The sequence below is a fragment of the Phycodurus eques genome, chromosome 10, assembly GCF_024500275.1.
Source record: "Phycodurus eques isolate BA_2022a chromosome 10, UOR_Pequ_1.1, whole genome shotgun sequence".
In the NCBI taxonomy this organism is placed as follows: domain Eukaryota; kingdom Metazoa; phylum Chordata; class Actinopteri; order Syngnathiformes; family Syngnathidae; genus Phycodurus; species Phycodurus eques.
In genome coordinates, this window is record NC_084534.1 from 12,930,501 (window position 1) to 12,952,908 (window position 22,408).

The 22,408-nt window shown below is 41.3% G+C and overlaps 1 protein-coding gene across 1 annotated transcript; it reads right to left on the reverse strand.

Moving 5' to 3' along the window:
* Positions 1-1,864: 1,864 nt before the first annotated feature.
* On the reverse strand, positions 1,865-12,422 carry ddx19b (DEAD-box helicase 19b). Its single transcript, XM_061687492.1, has 12 exons — positions 12,241-12,422; positions 11,741-11,780; positions 11,569-11,661; positions 9,806-9,941; positions 8,554-8,646; positions 7,514-7,616; positions 7,286-7,400; positions 6,981-7,158; positions 3,978-4,215; positions 3,587-3,749; positions 2,447-2,638; positions 1,865-2,167 (listed from the first exon to the last, which is right to left on the reverse strand). Exons 1-12 carry the CDS (start codon positions 12,295-12,297, stop codon positions 2,106-2,108), a joined length of 1,470 nt encoding a protein of 489 aa, XP_061543476.1. The 5' UTR covers positions 12,298-12,422; the 3' UTR covers positions 1,865-2,105.
* Positions 12,423-22,408: the final 9,986 nt, after the last annotated feature.

Consider the following 22,408-nt stretch of genomic DNA (forward strand, 5'->3'; position numbering starts at 1 on the left):
GTCTGGCACTGCAGGATTTTAGTCCCTGGCGGTGTAGTGTTTTACTGATGCTAGCCTTTGTTACTTTGGTCCCAGCTCTCTACAGGTCATTCAATAGGACCCCCCCGACCCCCCTTCTGTGATTTTTGCTCATCATTCTTGTGATCATTCTGACCTCACGGAGTGAGATCTTGCGTGGAGCCCCAGATTGAGGGAGATTATCAGTGGTCTTGTATGTCTTCCATTTTCTAATAATTGCTCCCACAGTTGATTTCTTCACACCAAGCTGCTTACCTATTGCAGATTCAGTCTTCCCAGCCTGGTGCAGGTCTACAATTTAGTTTCTAGCGGCCTTTGACAGCTCTTTTGTCTTAGCCATAGTGGAGTTTGGAGAGTGACCGTTTGAGGTTGTGGACAGGTGCCTTTTATACTGAGGAGTTCAAACAGGTCCCATTAATACAGGTAACGAGTGGAGGACAGAGGAGGCTCTTAAAGAAGCTACAGGTCTGTGAGAGCCAGAAATCTTGCTTGTTTGTAGGTGACTAAATACTTATTTTCTACCATAATTTGCTAATAAATTATTTAAAAATCAATGTGATTTTCGATCTCATTTTGTCTCTCGTAGGGGAGGTATACCTATGATGAAAATTACAGCCCTCTCATCTTTTTAAGTGGGAGAACTTGCACAATTGGTGGCTGACTAATACTTTTTTGCTCCCCTGTATATTGTACATCCAAGTGAAACTGCATACACCATTTCATTTTCACTGATGATCCATGTGGATATTTAGCACACACTGTCGCTAGCCTCCGATTTGGCTGCTTCCATTTCCTGCAAAACATGACTAAAAGCAGACCAACGCCACCATCTTGTCAGTGCCAGTGGGTGCCAAATGAGGTTTGGTGAAGGTTCAAACAGACCAATCATTGTCATGCAATGTCCCAGAGGATTGCTGTCACAAGTTAAACAGTCACCGACAGATGCACAGCCAATCGTTTTTTTGTTTTTTTTCCAAAGCTGCGACAGTCAAAGTTGAACCTCATGAGGAATGTGTTTTTGCACTTCTCAGAAGTGACACTATCAATACATCAGTCACACAATTTCTTTGTTCCTATGAGTTTTAAATGTGTACACACAAGTACACGTTGTCTATCACGCGTGTTGTAACAGTAAATCTGATTGGCATAGGTCCTCAAATCAATTCAGCATTTGGTTTAAGAGTTAAACATACAAATTTCAAGTGTCCTTCAGCATTTTAAGTCCAATATTTTGGATTATCAATAACAAAACCATATGTATACATAATGCACTTGAGGGAAGCTTTGTGTATTTATCTAACTCACAATCATAACTTTTTGGGTGAAGAAGAATGTCATGGATCTTAAGTCCAACCCTGACTGAGGCAATTGCGAGACAAAATCATTTGGATAGAAACTAAACGTGACAAATGTTTCAAAACAATGGCTACGTTACAGCGGAGCAGTCTTAATACTCTATAAATAAAATGTAATAAAATGTGAGAGAAACACGACTGGGCTAAACCCAGAATGATCTAGAGTCTTCGTATGTTGAGTCAGTAGTGTCTCATTTCCATAGGCAGCCTTTTTGGCATTTGGCTACGCACCCTGAAGCTATTGTTGAGGTTAATTTAGGATTCAATCTGTCATGTGAGTATAGGTATACACCATAAGTTTGCATAGACCCTTAAATCCAACCATCACAGTCATCATCCAAAACAGCGCACGAGCACTCAAAGCAGCAGCATACCCAACTTCACACTTTCTACGGACTGGCAATGCTGTGATGCCTACAGAGGATGATACATTCATTTAACCTGTTTATATATGAACAGCCGAATCAAATAGGGTTTTCGACAGTATGATGTGAACAAGGCGAGCTGCTTTTTCAGCATAACTTTATTTCAACAAGTAAAAAGAGTGAAATGGGGTATGTTCCACAGACTGAAGTCCATTCCGTGTGTGTAAACGTGCAGTATTTGTGGTTCTGCCCCGCCCCCCCACGTTTAAAATAAAATACAAACTTAAAAGACAGCGTAAAGAAGCATACAGTCCTCGCAGAGCACAGACAAGTCTAGTTGGCATCCACTTCATCGGCACACTTGTCTTTAGCTGGCGATTTTCTCTATTTCATCCAGATCGTGTGTGTCTAGTTTTTCTATTTTCTTATCTGGAAAAAAAGAAAAACAGTTAGAGGATGGTTTCTGCCAGTGGACAAATAAAAAACATGGACAAATGTATATGATGTGTGGATTGTTACTATTTTTATGTTAGTTTAAAAGTAGTTTAAAAGTAGTTCAAACTGTAATTAGTACTGTGCACTATGCTGAACAAAGACTGTCACTGATACAACTCTCCATACATAGCAACTGCCCTCTACCATTAAGATTGTGTCTTGAGAACTTGATCAATTTGCTATGCACAACAGAAACAGTTATAAAATACTTACTAAAATGATCCTGGATCCTGTTGAGGATGTTCATACTCATCCTGCTGTCCACCATGTTGATGGCCAGCCCCCTTTTGCCGAATCGACCCGTGCGGCCAATCCTGTGCAGGTACGTCTCGTTGTCTGGGTTACCATCCTGGTCTACTGGCAGGTCGAAATTGATCACCACCGATACCTGCTCCACATCAATTCCTGGGATGCGACACGCACGGACAGAAAAATATTAAGAAAAAAGATCATGGGAGCAATGAATGTTAATAAATTCAATTTACAAAAAAATACACTAAAAATGACAGTCCCCTCCAAAAGTATTGGAACAGCAACTCAAAAAGTGGGTGGGTTCAAAGAAAAGGTAAATGGCCTGCACTGATGTAGCGCTTTATCTACACTATCACAGTTCGCTGTCCTGATTTGTTTAACACATCTATATGTAAATGCCATGAAATAAAAGATGGAATTCTCAAGCTTTGTCTCATTCATCTTTTGGTCTGAAACCCAAATGTCTTCAAAATCAAAGGATGCCGTTGTCATTGCAATACTTTTGGAGTAGACTGTACATCAACCACAACAGTATAGGGTGTTAACAAAGCCGCATTACAAGTTAAAACTATATTTTAAAAAGCTATTGATGTGATGTGTTTATCAGATTATTTATGTACTCAGTGGTTATCAATGTTTTTAATCACATTGCATTTGTGCACTGTACAAACTGCACGATACACTGTCGATGAAATGGGTTTGTTAAATAAACCCCTAAAAAATGACAACTCCTTAAGAAAAATGGTTTATTGAAAAAAAATCAGAGCAAGACAACAGGATTAAGGACGCAAGACAATCACCATCATAGACTTATGTTGTGCATAGCACAAGAACTCTATGGACGGATACAGGGAGTGGATGACCTAATAAAAATTTTTTTTTTTTAAATCTCATTTTGTAATAACTTTGTAATTCATCTGCTTTTGTGATAAATTTGACTTGTTGGACACCCTATAGTACCATATGCTGGCCATCACATTCCTCCTTAATTCTGTGACATTATATGCTCATTTAAATGTGGAAATAATGTATTTTCTACTGTACATACAAAGTGATAGGAGGGTTTCAATATGTTCTACTTGGTCTGCATGTGTTCCTCACCTCTGGCACAGACATTTGTGGTTACAAGGACCTTCTCCTTTCCATCTCTGAAGCGTTCAATGACTGCGGCTCTCTGCTCCACTTGCATCTCTCCGCTGAGCAGCGCCACTTGGTGGTTCTCTCTGGAAAGCTCCCCCGCCAGCCAGCCTGCGGTCTTCCTTGTCTGGATCCCAGAGAGGAAAGCAGAGTCATCAGTTTATATACCAGCGAGAGACTCAAGTAGCAAAACGCATTGTGCTTTATGTGGGGAAAAAGACATTTTCCTTAAAACGACCCCACTTATAGTAATGTTCTTTAAAATCTGCCCAAACTCTGTACTGTTTCCAAGGAACATGTAATAGCACTGGTAAGTGATCAAATGAAAACTTCTGGGTGATAGGGGGCTTCTCACATGACAGAAAATCATGGCCTGGGCGATGGTGATGGCTCCATAGATGTTGCACAGGGCTTCAAACTTCTCCTCTTTGCTGTTACACAACACGTAGTATTGTTTGATCGTATCCAGAGTTTCCTCCTCTCGTTTTAATTTGATGATATTTGGGTCAGGCACGATGCGCTTGGCGAAGTCCCACACAGTCTCCTCAAAGGTGGCTGAGAACAGCAACATCTGGCAGTTTTCGGGCAGCATCCTACATGGCAGGGAACAAATTAAGCTTTGAGCATCCTTTGAAAAGTACCATGGAACCTCAAAATCTGAATAGACAATATAGTGAACCCCCGCATATTCAGGGTTTCTGTGCAAATTCACCTATTCACAGATTTCTTGGATGGAACCTATCACCCATTACTAGCTGAAAAACTCACCCATTCACTGTTCTTGTGCTCAGGCCAAAGTCATGTCCAATATGAAAATATTGTGGTGCTGACCAAGTAAGAAGAGCTTAAATTTAGTCAGGCAATACCCTTATCTTATAGAAGAAAAGTGCTTTAACACAGTGGTTCCAAACCCCCGGTCCGTGAGGCATTTGTTACCGGGCCGCATTGAATGAATGACCAATTTATATAATTTCCGTTGTATTGCGTTTCACGTGTCAAATGTGTTTTATTTTGAAAATTGACAGGATCTTCTCTGCCGCAACAGCTGCGCATCTCATTGACACGTCAAGACTTACACAGAACGCTTTGGTTTCCGCACTCAGCCGACTTGATCAAGGCTGTGGCTAAGCTCAAAGAACGAATCAGTTCATAAACTACTTCAGTTGAGTACATTCACTGAAAATATTTGTTCTTTGAACGAAATACTAGACTGCACATGGGTTACGTAAAACGTTAATAAAAATAAATGCGCAGACTAGCTAAAAAAAAAGTAAAAAACAAACTTCTTTGGAAAGCTTCTTTTCAAAAAGAAAAAGGCCACCCGAGGAGCCAGAAGAAGCGCCTACGACCTCTAAGAGGTGTACAACTTAAAATACGGAATTGGAATTGTTGAAATGTTTGCAGATTAACTAAAAAAAAGAAAAACTGAAATATCACACAGCCATAAGTATTCAGACCCTTTGCTGGGACACTCATATATTTAACTCACGTGCTGTCCATTTCTTCTGATCATCCTTAAAATGGTTCTACACCTTCATTGGAGTCCAGCTGTGTTTGATTCTACTGATTGGACTTGATTAGGAAAGCCACACACCTGTCTATATAGGACCTTACAGCTCACAGTGCATGTCAGAGCAAATTAGAATCATGAGGTCAAAAGAACTGCCCGAAGAGCTCAGAGACAGAATTGTGGCAAGGCACAGATCTGACCAAGGTTACAAAAAAGATTCTCCTGCACTTAAGGTTCCTAAGAGCACAGTGGCCTCCATAATCCTTAATGGAAGATGTTTGGGACTTCCAGAAACCTTCCTAGAGCTGGCCGTCTAGCCAAACTGAGCAATCGGGGGAGAAGATGGGTAAACAAGAACCCAAAGATCACTGCGGCTGAGCTCCAGAGATGCAGTCGGGAGATGGGAGAAAGTTCTAAAAAGTCAACCATCACTGCAGCCGTCACCCAGTCAGGGCTTTATGTCAGAGTGGCCCAACGGACTGGAGTTTGCCAAAAAAAAATAATAATAAGAAGAAGAAGAATAATTAAAACACCTGAAGGACTCCAAGATGGTGAGAAATAAGATTCTCTGGTCTGAAGAAACTAAGATAGAACTTTTTGGCCTTAATTCCAGGGCAGTATGTGTGGAGAGAACCAGGCACTGCTCATCACCTGTCCAATACAGTCCCAACAGTGCAGCATGGTGGTGGCAGCATCATGCTGTGGGGGTGTTTTTCAGCTGCAGGGACAGGACGACTGTTTGCAATCGAAGCAAAGATGAATGCGGCCAAGTACTGAGATAACCTGGACGAAAACCTTCTCCAGAGTGCTCTGGACCTCAGACTGGACTGAAGGTTCACCTTCCAACAACACAATGACCCTAAGCACACAGCTAAAATAACAAAGGAGTGGCTTCAGAACAACTACGTGACTATTCTTGAATGTTCCAGCCAGAGCCCTGACTTAAACCCAACTGAGCATTTCTGGAGAGACCTGAAAATGGCTGTCCACCAACATTCACCATCCAACCTGACAGAACTTGAGAGGATCTGCAAGGAGGAACGACAGAGGATCTCCAATTCCGGGTGTGAAAAACTTCATTCCAAAAAGACTCATGGCTGTATTAGCTCAAAAGGGTGCTTCCATTAAATACGGAGCTATGGGTCTGAATACTTATGGCTGTGTGATATTTCAGTTTGGACTTTTTTAATAAATCTGCAAAAATTTCAACAATTACATTTTTTTCTTTCAATATGGGGTGCGGTGTGTAATGAGGAAAAAAATAAATGATTTTATCAAATGACTGCAATATAACAGTAAAAAATTTAAGGGGGTCTGAATACTTTCTGTACCCATAGTGTGTACACACACACACACCTTGACAGCCAGTCCGTGATGAAAGAAATGCCTACTCTAAACCGGTGCAAGAGTTTGGGGAAGACTGCTTTAACAGATTACGAACCTTTTTGGGTGGGCATCAACAAATTGTGTAAATGTAAATTTATTTTGTTTTTTATGTTTCTATAATGGTTAATACAACAGCATATGGAAGCTCAAACTGAAATGAAATGTCCATGCTAAAATATACAGTGACAAAAAACAATAGTAAAGCACATTCATAATTGTTAAGACACAAATTATAGTTAAATATAGTAATTCCTGGGGCAAAAAAAGACTAAAATTTGGGTATAAAAAGGTGAATTCCATTTTTCCCAGTTGTAATTGCAAAATGTCACTGAAACTGAAAGAGTTAACATTCAACCACTTAATGATACTCAATGGTCTCTGTGACAAATGGTTGGAAGTGGTCTAATACATTTGCTAAGCACCGTATTCCAGAACAATGTTCTTTTAAACATTCATTTTCACCTCTGGATGCGGATACTCTGGTCTTTGTGACCCTGCGTTGCAATCATGACATCAGCCTCATCCAGCACGAACACCCGAATCTTCTCAGGATCGACGAACTTCAACTTGGTGCACCAGTCTAGCATGGTGCCGGGTGTGCCAATGACTATCTGTTCCTGAAGCTTCGCGCCTCGCTGCACTGGAACATTTTGAGAGAAAACATGCAGAAAAGCAGATGAATAACATGAAGCAGATGAATAACATGCAGAAAAGCAGATGAATAAATATGACACTGCATATGAAAAGTAGAGTGTGCAAAGACGTACGCCTTTTTCCTCGGATGGCGTAAACTAACTTGACTTCAGGATAGTTTTTACCCATCTGCTCAATCACTTTGCCAGTCTGAAGTGCCAGTTCATAGGTGGGTGACAAACAAAGACACTGATGGGAGAGGAAACAGGAGAAACAAGGGATTCACAAATCACAATTACACAATTGTTGAAATTAAACCTATTAGAAATTGCCGAAAATGTTAAAAAAAAAAAAAAAAAAACCTGAGGATACTTGTAGTCAGGATTGACATGGCTGAGCATGGCGAGGACAAAGGCAGCTGTTTTTCCGGTTCCTGATTGAGACTGGGCGATCAGATTCTGTGGGCTAAAAGAAAAAAAATAATCCAAAACAGATTGTGCAATACGAAAGCAAGATGCTTTACAGTGGTTTAAGTTTGTGCTATCAGTGTATACTTAGTTGTGGTGTCACGATACCAAAATTCTGCATAAAGTACCTCGATACTGGTAAAAATCTAAAACATCAGTAAAAGCAGTGTAATGAAAACTGGAAAAACAACTCCAAATACTGTATTTTCACGACCATAAGGCGCACTTAAAAGTCTTAAATTTTCTCCAAAACGGACGGGGCGCCTTATAATGTGGCGCACCTTATGTGTGCACCAAGTTCCAACATCAATAAATGTTGTTGTGTGATGAGCGCACCGCTCGCGCGACATTTTTTTTTTTTAGCATTTCCTGCCAACACGCTGCTTACACAGAGGAAAAGCGGACGTGGCTGAGGACAAGGGAAGGGTGCGTGAAGTAGGACGCTAAAGCCACGCCCCCAGTAGGTATATAGCGCCGGGGTGTATTTTTTTTATTTGTTTTTTTTTTTTAACCGCTTGACTGACTGGGAGCCTGTGCATTGTGCAAAACAACATCGGTTTTGCTAAGGACCCCTGAAAATGTCACCTACGAAGAGACACGCTTACGAAGCACAGTTTAAACTGCAAGATATCAGTTACGCGGAGGAACATGGGAATCGAGCAGCCACGAGATAATTCAAGATCAACGAATCCATGGTTCGCAAGTGGAGGAAGCAGGAAAACGAGCTTCGCCAAATCAAGAAGACGAAGCTGAGTTTCCGCAGAAAAAAAAAGAAAAACAAAACGCGGAAACAAGGCGAGGCGGCCCGATTTGGAAGACCAACTCGAGCAAAATACCTCGGCACGCTACTGGTTTCGGTACTTGATGCAACACTAATACTGCAGAAAAGGTAGCAAAGCACAGTATAACACTTAGCCCATGTGCAGCATACTCACGGTTCAGCAAGCATCATAGGTAAGGCGGTTTCCTGGATTTTGGACGGCCGGTTAAAACCCATGCCATAAACACCCTGAAGGAGCTGTGGTTTGCTGCACATAATAGAAACATGTTTTGGTGCAGGAATACAACAACAAATTGTATATTCAATAAAAAATCGTGTTGTTCAGCACTTCAAATTTACAATTAAGAGCATGGTAGAAAAGTATATTTATTTCAGTACTCATCAATATGTATTCGTTAAACAAGTGGGAAAATACTTTTAAGAGGGAAAATTCCTGCGTAATTTTTACATTAAAAATATTTTTTATTGTTTGATTATTACAATATTCTATTTCTAGAAGATGGTGTATTTGGGGGTTTCGTTTGCTGTAAACTATAATCATCAAAATTATACATATATATTTTTAAATATCATGAAGTATTTCACTCTGTGTGTAGTGTATCTCTTTAATATGAGTTTCACTATGAATTCAACTAAATTAAGATTTTGATACAATTTGTTGAGATCTACCTGTATACTTATGTACGGTAGTGAGTAGTGACTCTGCAGTTGTCTTACATTACAATTGGTGTTAGAGTTTTACAAGTTCTGACTGTCTGTGAGGCCATAAAGGTATCTGAATATGGAGGAAGTGTCTGAAAGTGATTGGATGAACGAGTCGGGTGAGTGATGCCTGTGCATCCAAGGGGTGACTGAGCGAGTTTGTGTTTGGAGATGCAAACAACAAATTGACGACTGAAAAAACATCAACGACATCATCGATCAGTCAATGTCAACTTGACTATCATCACTTTAGCGTTGAGTAGAAAACAAATTGTGGGTTTTTCCCTCCCCACACTCTGGGCCCTCCTACCGCAAGTAAAGAACACACTAGTCACAAAGCTTAAGCCCTGGTTGTCATGGTACCAAAAGGTCTAACCCAGCAGCACACCATTATATACAGTAGAGCTGGGTATAGTCTCGCACTTACATAAGACAGGGCCAGCGCCAAATAACGGGTTCATTTCAGCGAGACAAAAATAGCACGTGTAAAATATTCCGGATTCATGGTGGTATTTTGTATTTCACAGATTATGTTATTGAGACACTTGGGAACCGTTTTAAATTGAGGGGAATGCATAATGTGTCTTTTAATGGATAACCTGCATACACATTTGCTAATTATTACTTAATTACAGATGCTCTAAATCATTGTCAGGACATATGAGGGATTATGAATAAATTAAACGACGATATATTCCACTTACAGTCGCAACTCCTCAAAGGATTTAACGGAGTACAGTGGAGAGTTGGGATCCTTTTGAAGTACTTCAACTTGATTTGTGGTGTTGACAAGATTACTTCTGATGAGCTTATTCAACAAAGACTGGGCCGCTTTGTCGTCTGTGGAGAAAAAGACAATCAAATTGAAAGTGGTGCTTTAAAGCTGTGAGAAATTTATACTGTGCTGGAGGACCAACTAAATAAATGAGGCTTAGCATATGACGATAATATAAACATGACAAACTTGCACTCTTGCAAATAGCCTTCTACATGTGTAAACATTGTTATAAGACCATTTTAAAATTGTCCATGGTGTGATGAGTATAGGATTTCCGAAGGTCTAGCCTTCTTCAAGTATGTGAAATAAGGGCCGCCGCGCGACATGGCCAAACCCGACTGGAATGGACCATAACAAAAACAAACAAACAAAAAAAGTTGGCGACTCACACCCACACATTGAGCCCTGCACATCTACCGACACGCTGTGACGGAAAACAGCAGCTCTTTATCGGGGTTTGAACCTCCACATACAGTATATTGTATTACATCACTTCTATTAAACTATAGATAAATAGCGTTTGTCAAGAAAGAAGCAGGTTAAAATGGACAAGAATAAGAGTGTGTGTGGATAATTTGAGAGGCTGCCTCACCCCCAATTACTGACTATACCCAGAGCGCTACGTACTTCGCTCGCATGACTGCACGCGTCACTATTTCATCCAAAGGTACATATGAAATTATAAAAATAGTCAATTATTATTGCAAAACACATGCGGTTGCTGATTTACTTTGAACCTTGCTTGTAGTGTATGGGAGTGACTATGTACGCTGTACTCGCAACATCTTTGATCCACTGGTGAGGTGCCATGGCATACCGCTCATCTATAACCGCTTCATAGAAGAAAGAGCCTTCGGATGTATCTTTAATGTCTTATTAGGGCCGAGCAGCGACCGCTGTGAGGTCTATATTAATAGTTTTTGTAGAAATTATTATATTACTATTATTATTTTAGTCATCATAAACAGGGCAATTTTTGAGGCCCTTAAACATGCACGAAAACACTCACATGGGGTCTAGTTGAAAATTTGAAAATTTCACGTTTTTGGGCACGATTACCAAAAAATGGCTCGACAGCGCTCCCTAGAACCATAACCTAAACTACATCAAAGGACAACTCAGTGATATGTTAAAGACCTACGGCTCTGAAAATTGGTACGCATATAAAGCAGACCCAGACGCACAAAAAGTCAGTGCGAGCATTATCGTAAACCCAACAGGAAGTGACCTATGATCTTTTGACGTTCGTTTAAGGCTTGCTTGAGGTATGTTCACGTACTTTTAATACGTTACGGCTCACAAGCAGGCAATAAAATGTTATGTACCCTAGCAAGCCAGTGGTAGCACGAACAGTTGGACGTAAACATGCTGCCGTTCTGTCGAATTATGCTCTAAAGTTTCGTGTGGGTGAAGGATTTTAATTAAAAATAAAGTCATTTACTCCGGTTTCTTCCCACATCCCAAATACACTTTAACTGAAGACTCTAAATTAATTGCCCGTAGGTGTGAATGTGAATGGTTGTTTGTCTACATGTGCCCTGCGATTCACTGGCCACCAGTTCAGGGTGTACCCCGTCTCTCGCCCAGAGTCAGTTGAGATAGGCACCAGTATGCCCGCAACTCTTGTGAGGATAAGCAGTGCGGAAAATGTATGGATATATAAATAAATACAAGATCACATCATTTCACCTCTTTCATCATCATTTGTCGTCTTATCCCCAGTAGTCTTAACTCCCACTTCTGGCTTTGCAGCATTACTGTCTGCTGGCCGTAGAGATGTTCCTAAATTAACAAAATCAAATCAGAACATATTCTAAAAAGTGCTTAAAGTTAGTCTAGAAACTTTGCAAACATAACATACCGTTTTCTCCAAGCGTCTCTTTTATTTGAAGGTTTCCAATCTGTAGGAAAACAATTTACACATCACTTAGACTGAGAAAAACATGTTACTGTCATTGTTTGTACATTGTTACATATTTAATCGTGTCCCTGATTCATAAAACTTGGGAAGCTCAAGCCAAGGAGAAGCCAGAGCTTCTACTTATTCAGCTTAGCTATTTTGGAGCCTCTTGCATCATTCGCTTGCCAGCCAGCTAAAGCTGCCTCAATGAATTACCGTTAACGGTAGCATCTGCTAAAGCTAGCCACACGCAGGGCACCCAGCACCTCTTTACGAGCTCATTTGGCGTATGTTGCGTTTAGGCTAAGTAAATGTTTGGAGGCTCGGCATTACAACCAGCTTTGTGTTGAAACAAAGTCAGGCATAAAAAAATAAAAAATAATTGTAAGCATTCATATTTACCGGCGCTAGGCCCGAGACTACATGTTAACGGCTGATACAACATGAACAAGCATATTTACTGATTCCGCCGCGGCCTCTTGCTCGTCCACTGCCTGGGCCCAGGAGTCTGAAGACATCGTTTTCCCTGTCGTTATTTAAAAACCCAAACTTTGAAAACGTCTCACAATATGGGCGAAAGAAAAGTAAACTACAGTACTTCTCATTCACAATGGCGTGCAGCAACTGAGAGCCTTGTACAACGGCTCAGTCAACCTAGTAGAACTGAAGTGCATGGAAATAGTTCCTACCGTTTAACGTTCCTAGTTTGATTTCGCTGTAACCCCTTAAAAATAAACATTGTAAATATTGTTATTATGGTGGTGAAAAGCCTTGTGATATAATTACAAACTTTTGACTATTCTTGAAAAATGCTGATAGTATAAAACGTTCAGAAACCATTCCATTGCTTTGTGTTTAGTTTTGCTGGAAGATGAATCTTGCAGGTTTTACCCTGTATTTAGCTACATCCATCTTCCCATCAACTCTGACCTGCTTCCCTGTCCATGCTGAAGACAAATATCCCCACAAGTCTAATGTTACCATGTTTCACAGTGGGGATGGTGTGTTCGGGGCGATGAGCAGTGTTAACATTCCGCCCTATGTAGTGCTTTGCATTTTGACTAGAAAAATTCAACTTGTTTTCATCTGACCGAAGCACCTTCTTCCAAATGTTTGCGGTGTCCCCTTTGGCTTGTGGCAAATTGCAAAAGGGACTTCTTAAGCCTTTCTTTCAGCAATGGCGTTCTTCTTGCCATTCTTTTATGAAAGCCAGATTTGTGGAGTGCACGACCTATGGTTGTGCACTCATTTCTGCATCTCCAGTGACCATGCACAATGGGCCTCTTGGATGCTTCTCTGATCTCCACGCTCGCTCTGTCAGTTTGGGTGGACGGCCATCCAATTGTGCCATACTTTTTCAAATTTTTGATGATAGATTGCACGGTGCTCCTTGAGATCTTCAAAGCTTGGGATAGGTTTTATAACCTAACCCTGCTTTAAAGTTCTCCACAACTTTATCCCTGACCTGTCTGATGTTCCTTGACCTTCATGGTGCCGTTGTTCACTGGTGTTGGCTAACAAAACACTGAGACCCTCACAGAACAGTTGCAGGTCTTGACATTGACACCCGCCAACCCACCAAATAAGGGTGTATTTCAGCAGTGGCAGGTTACACCGCCACTCCCACTAGCCTCTTTGGGGGGTTGGCTTTTATATAGATATTTAATTGTAGTGTTCTCAAACTGCATCTTTTATAATAAACTGATTGCAATGTGAGACTACGACACTACAACTCCTATTAGTAGGTGCGTCACGACATCATGTGAGAGCGAGGATGTTTGCAGTTGCTTAACTCATCAGTTTTGGAGACAAATTTGTTGAAGGCTTGAAAGAGAGTTTATATGGTGGCATCCAATCAGATGCCTTGCCAGAGGCATCCATGGCAACTGAAACAGTAAAAGTAAGATATGAGCTCTGTAGAGAATTTGGAAAAGACAGAAAAGGACTTCCACTTACCAAATAAGCACTCATTTTACGAAGGAGCCGTTGAACTTAGGTCATTTTTGCCCACATATAGCTCTCTTGTTGGTTCTTAGTTTCATATTTTTACTTGTCATTCTCTACATTCTCAAACATATGAGTGATAACTGATTTTTTTACACAACCATGTACTTTAATTAAATAAACATTACAAAATAAAATATTTTTAATAAAAACAATACAATTACTTTATCAGAAGTTTGAACTGCAGACATTCTTAAACTTGCTTATTATGGGCACTAAGGAGGTTGGTTAAAAAAAAGAAATCATGATTACTCAATGAAAAATGTATTTGAGGATCTGTTAAAAATGTATCTTGTGTGTGTGCATTTTATAATACAGTATTTTACTATTATTATAATATAATACTACTATGTATTTAAAATTTCCGAATTCCAATCTGTTAACCAGTCATGATCCTACATGTGATTTCAAAGCGTCGTAAATGCATGGTGTTATTTACTGTATTGTAAACTGATGTCAGTGGTGCACTCGCCTGAAGTGGTGCACTCGCCTGACTTTGGTGCGGGCAGCGTGGGATCAGTTCCCACTCAGTGACGTTGTGAATGTGAGTGCGAATGGTTGTCCGTGTCTATATGTGCCCTGCGACTGACTGGCGACCAGTTCAGGGTGTAGTCCGCCTTTCGCCCGAAGTCAGCTGGGATAGGCTCCAGCGCCCCGCAACCCTAACCAGGATAAGCGGTGTTGACAATGGATGGATAAACTGATGTCATACCAAATACTGTAGCTCTTTAGTGCTCTCTTGTGGTAGAGGTCTATGAGCGATAAAGAGCATTAAAAGACAAGATGCGTGTGGAAACTGGGAAAACTGAGCAAAACATTCAAAAAGCAATGCATCCTTAGCAAGTACAACGAGATATGAAAGCTTATATGAGCAGTGATTATCTTATATGTTAAGTTCATGGTGTGTTCGATAGTGTGATTTAACACTATATAGTTAGTTCTGTACATGGAAATGTAATTTTGTGTGCTTATTTTGTTCAAATTTATAAAGAAAACAGTTCCTTTTTTTACACCACTCTGTCTCTGTATTCATTTGCAATATATAAACACATTAATAAAAACGGTAAAGTCAGATTATGTGTGTATTGTGTTAGGTTACTGTGTGCATTATTTATACACCCATCCATTTTCTGAGCTGCTTCTCCTCACTAGGGTCGCGGGCGTGCTCGTACCTATCGCAGCTATCATCGGCCAGGAGGCAGGAGGCAGAGTACACCCTGAACTGGTTGCCAGCCAATCGCAGGGCACATACAAACAAACAACCATACGCACTCACATTCACACCTACGGACAATTTAGAGTTGTCAATCAACCTACCACACGTTTTTGGGGTGTGGGAGTAAACCGGAGTGCCCGGGGAAAACCCACCCAGGCACAGGGAGAACATGGAAACTCCACACAGGCGGGGCTGGGGATTGAACTCAGAACTGTGAGGCAGACGCTCTAACCATTATTTCATATATATCATTCATATATATATATCACCTAATTGGCCCGAAATTATTATTTATTTACTTAAAATAATATATCTTTCTTCATCTATCTATCCCAGCACCGTATATTGACAGACATACAACATACAACAGAATAATAGTTTTGTGTTCAACTCATCAGGCACAGATTTAGCAGTGAGTGAGTAAACATGAGTAAATTGAGATGAGAGCATCATTATTTCAGTATATACAGTACTTGACAGGTTTTTTTTGGGGGTGGTGTGCACTGAGCTTTTTCAAATGTAAAAAAAAAAGTGCCTTGATTCAATAAAGGTAGTGTAGTATACTTCAGTAGTACCACAATCAGAGTTCCTTTGCAAGGGCCAAATGTTTGGAGATCTGTATTCAAGCCAACCATCTTTTCTTTGAAGTTCTACATCAAAGAACTTCCTTCAACCATTTGTTTATTAGGGTTTTCATTCTCCGCCCAGATAGTAACATGTATTGGGTTCACAACAGGCGTCCCGGTCTGCAAAGAGGATTGTTTTGCATCTTACAAGATGAGGGAACCGGGTGTGAGCGTAGCTACAAGGTGAGGCGCCAGCAGGCGGGTGTGATTCCAAATATGGTCATGAGGAACGGCCATCTGCCGGGTGCACCCAGGGAGGGGCTAATTCCACGCCCAGGGAGGGAAAACCTTGATAAACTGAGATCCAGGGGTTTTTCGGGGGCTTTTTCGTTGTTCTGGCAATGTAAGCAGCTGTTATGACACTAAGGTTTATTCAATAAATCAAATTAGCCCAAACGCCAAGTGTCTCAAAGTTTTCATTCATCCCATGCCCGACGGACGTCGGAGTTCTCCCGGGTGACCTCCGACTCGGAACCACAGGCGAAAAAATCCACCACAGTAGGTAAAAGTGATGATGGTTCTCTGCCCCATGAATCACAGGAGCCCTATAAAATAGTATTTCAAATTTGCAGCAAAGTGGCGGGGCCAAAAGTGTTTTTTCTTGTTTTTTTTTTTTTTAAACACAGCCCCAAATGCCTGGTGGCACGTCTACCTTGAGGCCACCTTGTTTATAGGGAACTTGTGTTGTTGGGGAACTTTTGAGTGTTCTCAATATAGGGAAATTGTTATCCCTTTCGTACTAACAAAACGGGCATGATTTAGGGCGTGGCATGACGCATCAATGGCTCTGGCCACAGGGGCATGCACACAGCGATAGTAGATAAGAGTAGAGTGAATAGTAGTGAGAATGCATGAGACAGTGCAAGGATGGGCATGACTGCTGGTTGGTATTCCTGAGGCTTATAGCCACAGAGGCTGATGGGGCAGCGTGGACATCACATTGGAATTTCAATTGGGAAGAGGCGGCTTTGCTGTTGTTGGAGTCTGAGCTCTAGCTTTTGTGTACACGTTTTTCCAGTTCTACCATCTCTCAATCAAAATACCAATGAAATGGAGGTTATTAAATATATCAGGGATGGTAATCCCCAGATACCATGCAAATATAGCCACCTTGAGGAGCTGAGTAGCAAAGGGATGACATCAGAACAAGTTCACTGGACCCCTAGGGAGGGCTATGTTCTTGGGTCAATGTTTAAAAAACATGCTGTATGTCAGCCAGCATGTTTGTTTCAGCCCACACAAAACGCCCCGTCTAAAAATATGTCTCATATTTTGACTTGATTCTGGTGACTGGCATACAAACTGCAACAGAACCTTGCTGACTGATGCTGTTGGGGAGACAAAAATGAAGTATGGTGCTAGGGTTTTTCCAATTTAACCTTTCCACTGAGGCTCTCCATATATGCTTTTTATCTTTGTTTTATCTAAATTGATTCTTTGTTTCCGAGGAAGACATGGTAAGTGGAAATAATTGCAAAGAGAAGCTAGGGAATCCATATAGACCAGTGTTTCACAACCTTTATCGAACCAAATCTTACATCAGAAAAATCTCATGGCACACCACCAAACAAAAATATCACAAAAAGTTGTGTATCTTGTGTATATTCTGAAATTATACGTGTTGTCTCAACACAACTCTATTATTCTGTCATACAAATGGCAACAGGTGGATACACAGGTTTATTGTACCCTTTGCCATCCAATGGAATAAATATCCATCCATCCATTTTCTGTACCGCTTTATCCTCACAAGGGTTGCGGACGTACTGGAGCCTATCTCAGCTATCTTCGGGCGAGAGGCGAGAGTACACCCTGAACTGGTTGCCAGCCCATCGCAGGGCACATATAAACAAACAACCATTCGCGCACACATTCACACCTACGGGCAATTTAGAGACTTCAATCAACCTACCATGTATATTAGTGGGATGTGGCGGGAAACCGGAGTGCCGGGAGAAAACACAAGCAGGCACGGGGAGAACATGCAAACTCCACACAGGCGGAGCCGGGATTTGAACCCTGGTCCTCAGAACTGTGAGGCGGGTGTGGAATAAATAAATAAATAATAATTTTTGGACCAACTAAGTGAAATTGGGTCATTGTTAGTAGCACGCCTGATGATCTCTCACGATACACTGATTTTGGAATCCCTGTCGTAGACTAAGGGTGTATTTGCATGATTCAAAACTGTGTGTTATGTTGATGCACAGTACAATGCACAGTATCTACTCACTGCAGATTGTATTCCACTATAAAAACTACAATAGCCACACCCCATTGGATGCAAATATATATATACTTTCATTTTTTCAGTATGTACAAAAGCTGGTGGCCATGTTAAAGAGACAAATGTTACTCAAGAGAGAAGAAAAACAGACCTCTGCAACCAAGTGGAGCCTGTGGAGTAAAATACAGTAGAGTCCAGAGCTAAGGCATAGCCACAGGGTAGGCTAAAGTGAGCATGTATATTTATTATTGTCATTTCTAGCCATGTATCAACAAATCACATATCACAGCAATAACATATCCGCTCATGAGTGAACAGCAGTGGTTTATAACTAATGCAAAGTACCTGGTCAACTGGTTTGATTTAATTCGTAGCTGATAGTAACAGCTTTTGCCAAGTAGAACTATTTACTATGCAGTGGAAAAGGGGCGTTAGTCCCAATGTGGTCCAGAAGAGGAGGGTCTGGATCCGGTGTTTCCGCTTTCTCCAAAGGAGACCTCACTCTCACTGACCAACTCACTGAGGAAACGGTTGGATTGTTACATAATGTACCGTCGGAACAAAAAATAAAATAAAATCCCTGAGCCCCTTTGAAGAATGTGAAATGAGATTAGGTAGACTCTCCATTCTCTCAGTGGAGTTTGGAGCTCACTTGCTGATCATCAATCGGCTCTGCTCATTCATCTTATCAGGGCCAAAGAGCTCCAATGCTGTCGAGTGCCGGCTGAACAATTTTCAATTCCTTAATAATTTATTGATGCTGGGCAGTAAATTGCGTATCAATAATGTAGAGGGGCTCGGTACAATGTTGATACAAAACACCCTCAGCTCATTCATGCTCAAAGACCTGCAGAGATATGTACTATGTTTGGTCCCACAGGATCCAGTGGTGGCATTAGGCAGGAATCCAATGTGCATCAGGTAACTGTGCATTGTCTCTGATACTTGTTATATTTTATTTCTGTGCCAATGTTTGCATTATAAAGGTCAACAGGTGATTTTGGCTTGGTAGGTCATGCAGTACTCTCTTGGATGAGAACATTTAAAAACACCAATATATGAGAAAATACAAACTAATAAGACAAACAATAAAGTACAGAGAAGCTATAGATTAAAGTTTTCGAAGTGCCTGCTCGACTGACAATGTCGTAAGTTGTTTTTGAAAACATTTGCCGACTTGGCAAGCCTTAGAGAGAGTTATGGTCGCAAGTGACTAGTAAAAGAACAACAGTCGCAGGTGAGGTTGAGGGACAAAAAATAAATACCAAGTAGTGTGTATCAGAATCAGAATCAGAATCATCTTTATTTGCCAAGTATGTCCAAAACACACAAGGAATTTGTCTCCGGTAGTTGGAGCCGCTCTAGTACAACAGACAGTCAATTTACAGAACACTTTGGGGACATAAAGACATTGACAAAAAACAATTGTGCAAAACGATGCAGAGTCCTCTAGCACTTAGAGCAGTTCGAACGACTAATATTGCAATAGTCCGGTGCAATGACCATTGTGCAAAGGGCGCTGAGACTTCAAGGAGTGTATGCGGTTTAAAGTGACGAGTAGTGCGATCATCTGGGACAATGTTGGTTGTGCAAATGTTACAGATACTCCTCAATCAGTGTGCAAATGGAGCAGATGCTACTCTGGCATGAGTGGCCAGTATATGCAAATAGTGCAGCATGGCGAGACAACTACAGTGAGTGCACGAGTAATACATAATTGGCCCCACAGAAATGTGACAACGAACTCAAGTCAAAAAATTGCCAGCTTGTTGTAATGGAATTATAGGTTAGGTGTTTAAGAAGTTGATCGCAAGAGGGAAGAAGCTGTTGGAATGTCTACTAGTTCTAGTTTGCGTTGATCGGTAGCGCCTACCTGAGGGAAGGAGCTGGAAGAACTGGTGACCGGGGTGCAGACGGTCCGAGAGGATTTTGCACGCCCTTGTCTTAGTTCTGGCAGCGTGCAAGTCCTCAATGGTGGGTAGGGGGGTACCGACAATCCTTTCAGCAGTTTTGATTGTCCGTTGCAGTCGGAGTTTGTCCTTTTTTGTAGCAGCACCAAACCAGACTGTGATGGAAGAACACAGGACCGATTCGATGACCGCTGTGTAGAGGTGGCAGGCCGTGCTTTCTCAGAAGCCGCAGGAAGTACATCCTCTGCTGGGCCTTTTTGAGGACGGAGTTGATGTTGGTCGCCCACTTCAGGTCTTGAGAGATTGTAATTCCCAGGAACTTGAAGGTCTTGACGGTTGACACAAGGCAGCTGGACAACGTGAGGGGCAGCTGTGGCGAAGGATGCCTCCTGAAGTCCACGATCATCTCTACCGTCTTGAGCGTGTTCAGCTCCAGGTTGTGTCGGCCGCACCACAGCTCCAGCCGCTCCGCTTCCTGTCGATATGCAGACTCGTCACCGTCCTTGATGAGGCCGATGACAGTGGTGTCATCTGGAAACTTCAGGAGCTTGACAGTCGGGTTCGCTGAGGTGCAGTCATTCGTGTAGAGAGAGAACATTGTAACACTGTTGTGTGAATTGCAGGAAAGAAGGATGATAGAATAATTACTATGCCATACTATTGAAATAGGAAAGCCAGTCAAACAGTAACCATAATGTGATCCCTCAACCACACTGTAGGAAACAGATAGAGCACAGACCTTAGCCACAGCCTAAACATTTGTCACCTTTAAAATCAATTAATGCATGAAGCAGAAGAGCTCAAAAGGGGTAACATTACACTTGAACCAAATATTCCTCTGCATCCAACTGTAAAATGTGATGGGATCCTTCACAACAAGGGCAAGCACAACAAATTAAATCATGATCTGATTTGATTTGACAGATTCTATATAAGCATCTGAACATGTTAAATTGGATTTCCACTGTTTGAAAATATATATTTATATATATCTAGATCAGATCAGGATGAAACTTGGTTTGACATTACAGAAGTGGTTCTTAACCTTGTTGCCGGTACTGGACTACTAACTACTAACTAACTAATGAATTTCATCTGCACATTCACAGAACCCTTCTTAAAATTAATTGGAAAAATAAAATACGATTTAGTTCCTATTCAAAACAGCCTTGTTGCAAGAACTAATGAAACCTGCCAAGATGAGAGGCGAGAGGTCTTCTACGACAACGACAACAGTCCAGTTAGAATCGATTCAATGCCCCGTGAACACCAACTACACAGTTATCCTGGTCCTCTTTCTCAGCTTCATTTGATAGAGCGTAACCTTATATGATGGTTAAGTTGCAATGTCTGGAGTGCAAGCGAGTTCTGATCACTCTGTCACTTACAGGTTCCCTTTCCACCAAGGTTTTTCTTCATGCCTAGTGTGTAGAATAACTGATCCTTCTCGTTTATTGTCCAGAACCAGCCCATTGAAATGCACTAATTCCTAAAATATTCAGCCTGTACATGCTCATTTCACTGCTGACCTTGGCAAGTTTATTTATTTCATACGTGGTGCAGACATTCCTTGCTCGCTGGTGGATCTTTGTTTTGGGACCAACGAGGCTCTCTATCGCACTCCTGACTTCCTGCAGTTTTACGTCTGGAGTGATCATACTGCCTGTGAATTGGCTAGAGTCTGGGACCCATGGTTGTAACAGTTAAAGCATTTAGTTGTACCAAGATTTCTTCTTGGGTTGGGGTTGTTAGCCGCAAGCACCACACCCAATGCCAAACCTAGAGGGCCAGGTGTTGCTTTTTCATCTGACCTCTACTCTGGGAATCTGGCCAGCTTGGTCGAACATTGTCCCACCCAGCATTGTCTCACCAAAATTTAGTGGGAACAAAGCAGTTTCAGAACAACCTTGGAAAAATCATCACAAAAAATTAAGGTTAACATAATAACCGTCAAAAGGAAGTAAAGAAGTGCCCACAAACCAACAAAAACAAACTTTTTGCAAAGAGAAAAACAAAAGACAGAAACTGATTTGAGGTTTATATATCACTCATATTTCCTGTTTTGTTACAGACATGTAATTTTTGGAGAGAGTTTTACATTTCACACAATACGATACCATAGTGATGACCACTCCACTCTCAGGCATCTTGAACAGTCACAATCAGATTTTTGGGCCCTGGCCAGTCACACATGTAGGACAAATTAAATGACCAATGGCCAATTTCCATCTGGGTCAGCATCTTTTATTCACAAGGCACGCGTGTACAGTTACATACCATCCTGTCCCCGCGGGCCCTGTGGAGACCCACTCCGCCACAGCGAGATGGTCCACCATTTTGTTCTGTTTTGAAAATGATCTCCAAGCATGAGATTAGCCAGGGGGCCCACAAGCTCTTCCCTTTGTTGTCTATCCCACTTTGGATATGCCCGACTAGTATGTGGAGTGTGTGTGTGTGTGTGTGTTCAGTTGATGCCAGCCCACTTTTGAGAGATTAATAATGCTTTATCAATGTGCATAGATAAGCTAAATGAAGACACGTGATAAATAAAGCACATACTATATGTCTGCAACAATGCACATGCTGTATTGTACATGACTTTTTTTCCTATTTTATGTAAGTGATGCAGAGTCTAAGGGGAGGGAT

Coding starts and splice junctions, on each gene's coding strand:
- ddx19b (XM_061687492.1), bottom strand. CDS start 12,297: ATGTCTTCAGACTCCTGGGCCCAGGCAGTGGACGAGCAAGAGGCCGCG. Junction 7,617..8,553: donor CCTATGATGCTTGCTGAACC/GTGAGTATGCTG, acceptor TTTTTCTTTTAG/CCCACAGAATCTGATCGCCC. Junction 2,639..3,586: donor CACAAATGTCTGTGCCAGAG/GTGAGGAACACA, acceptor GTCGCATCCCAG/GAATTGATGTGGAGCAGGTA.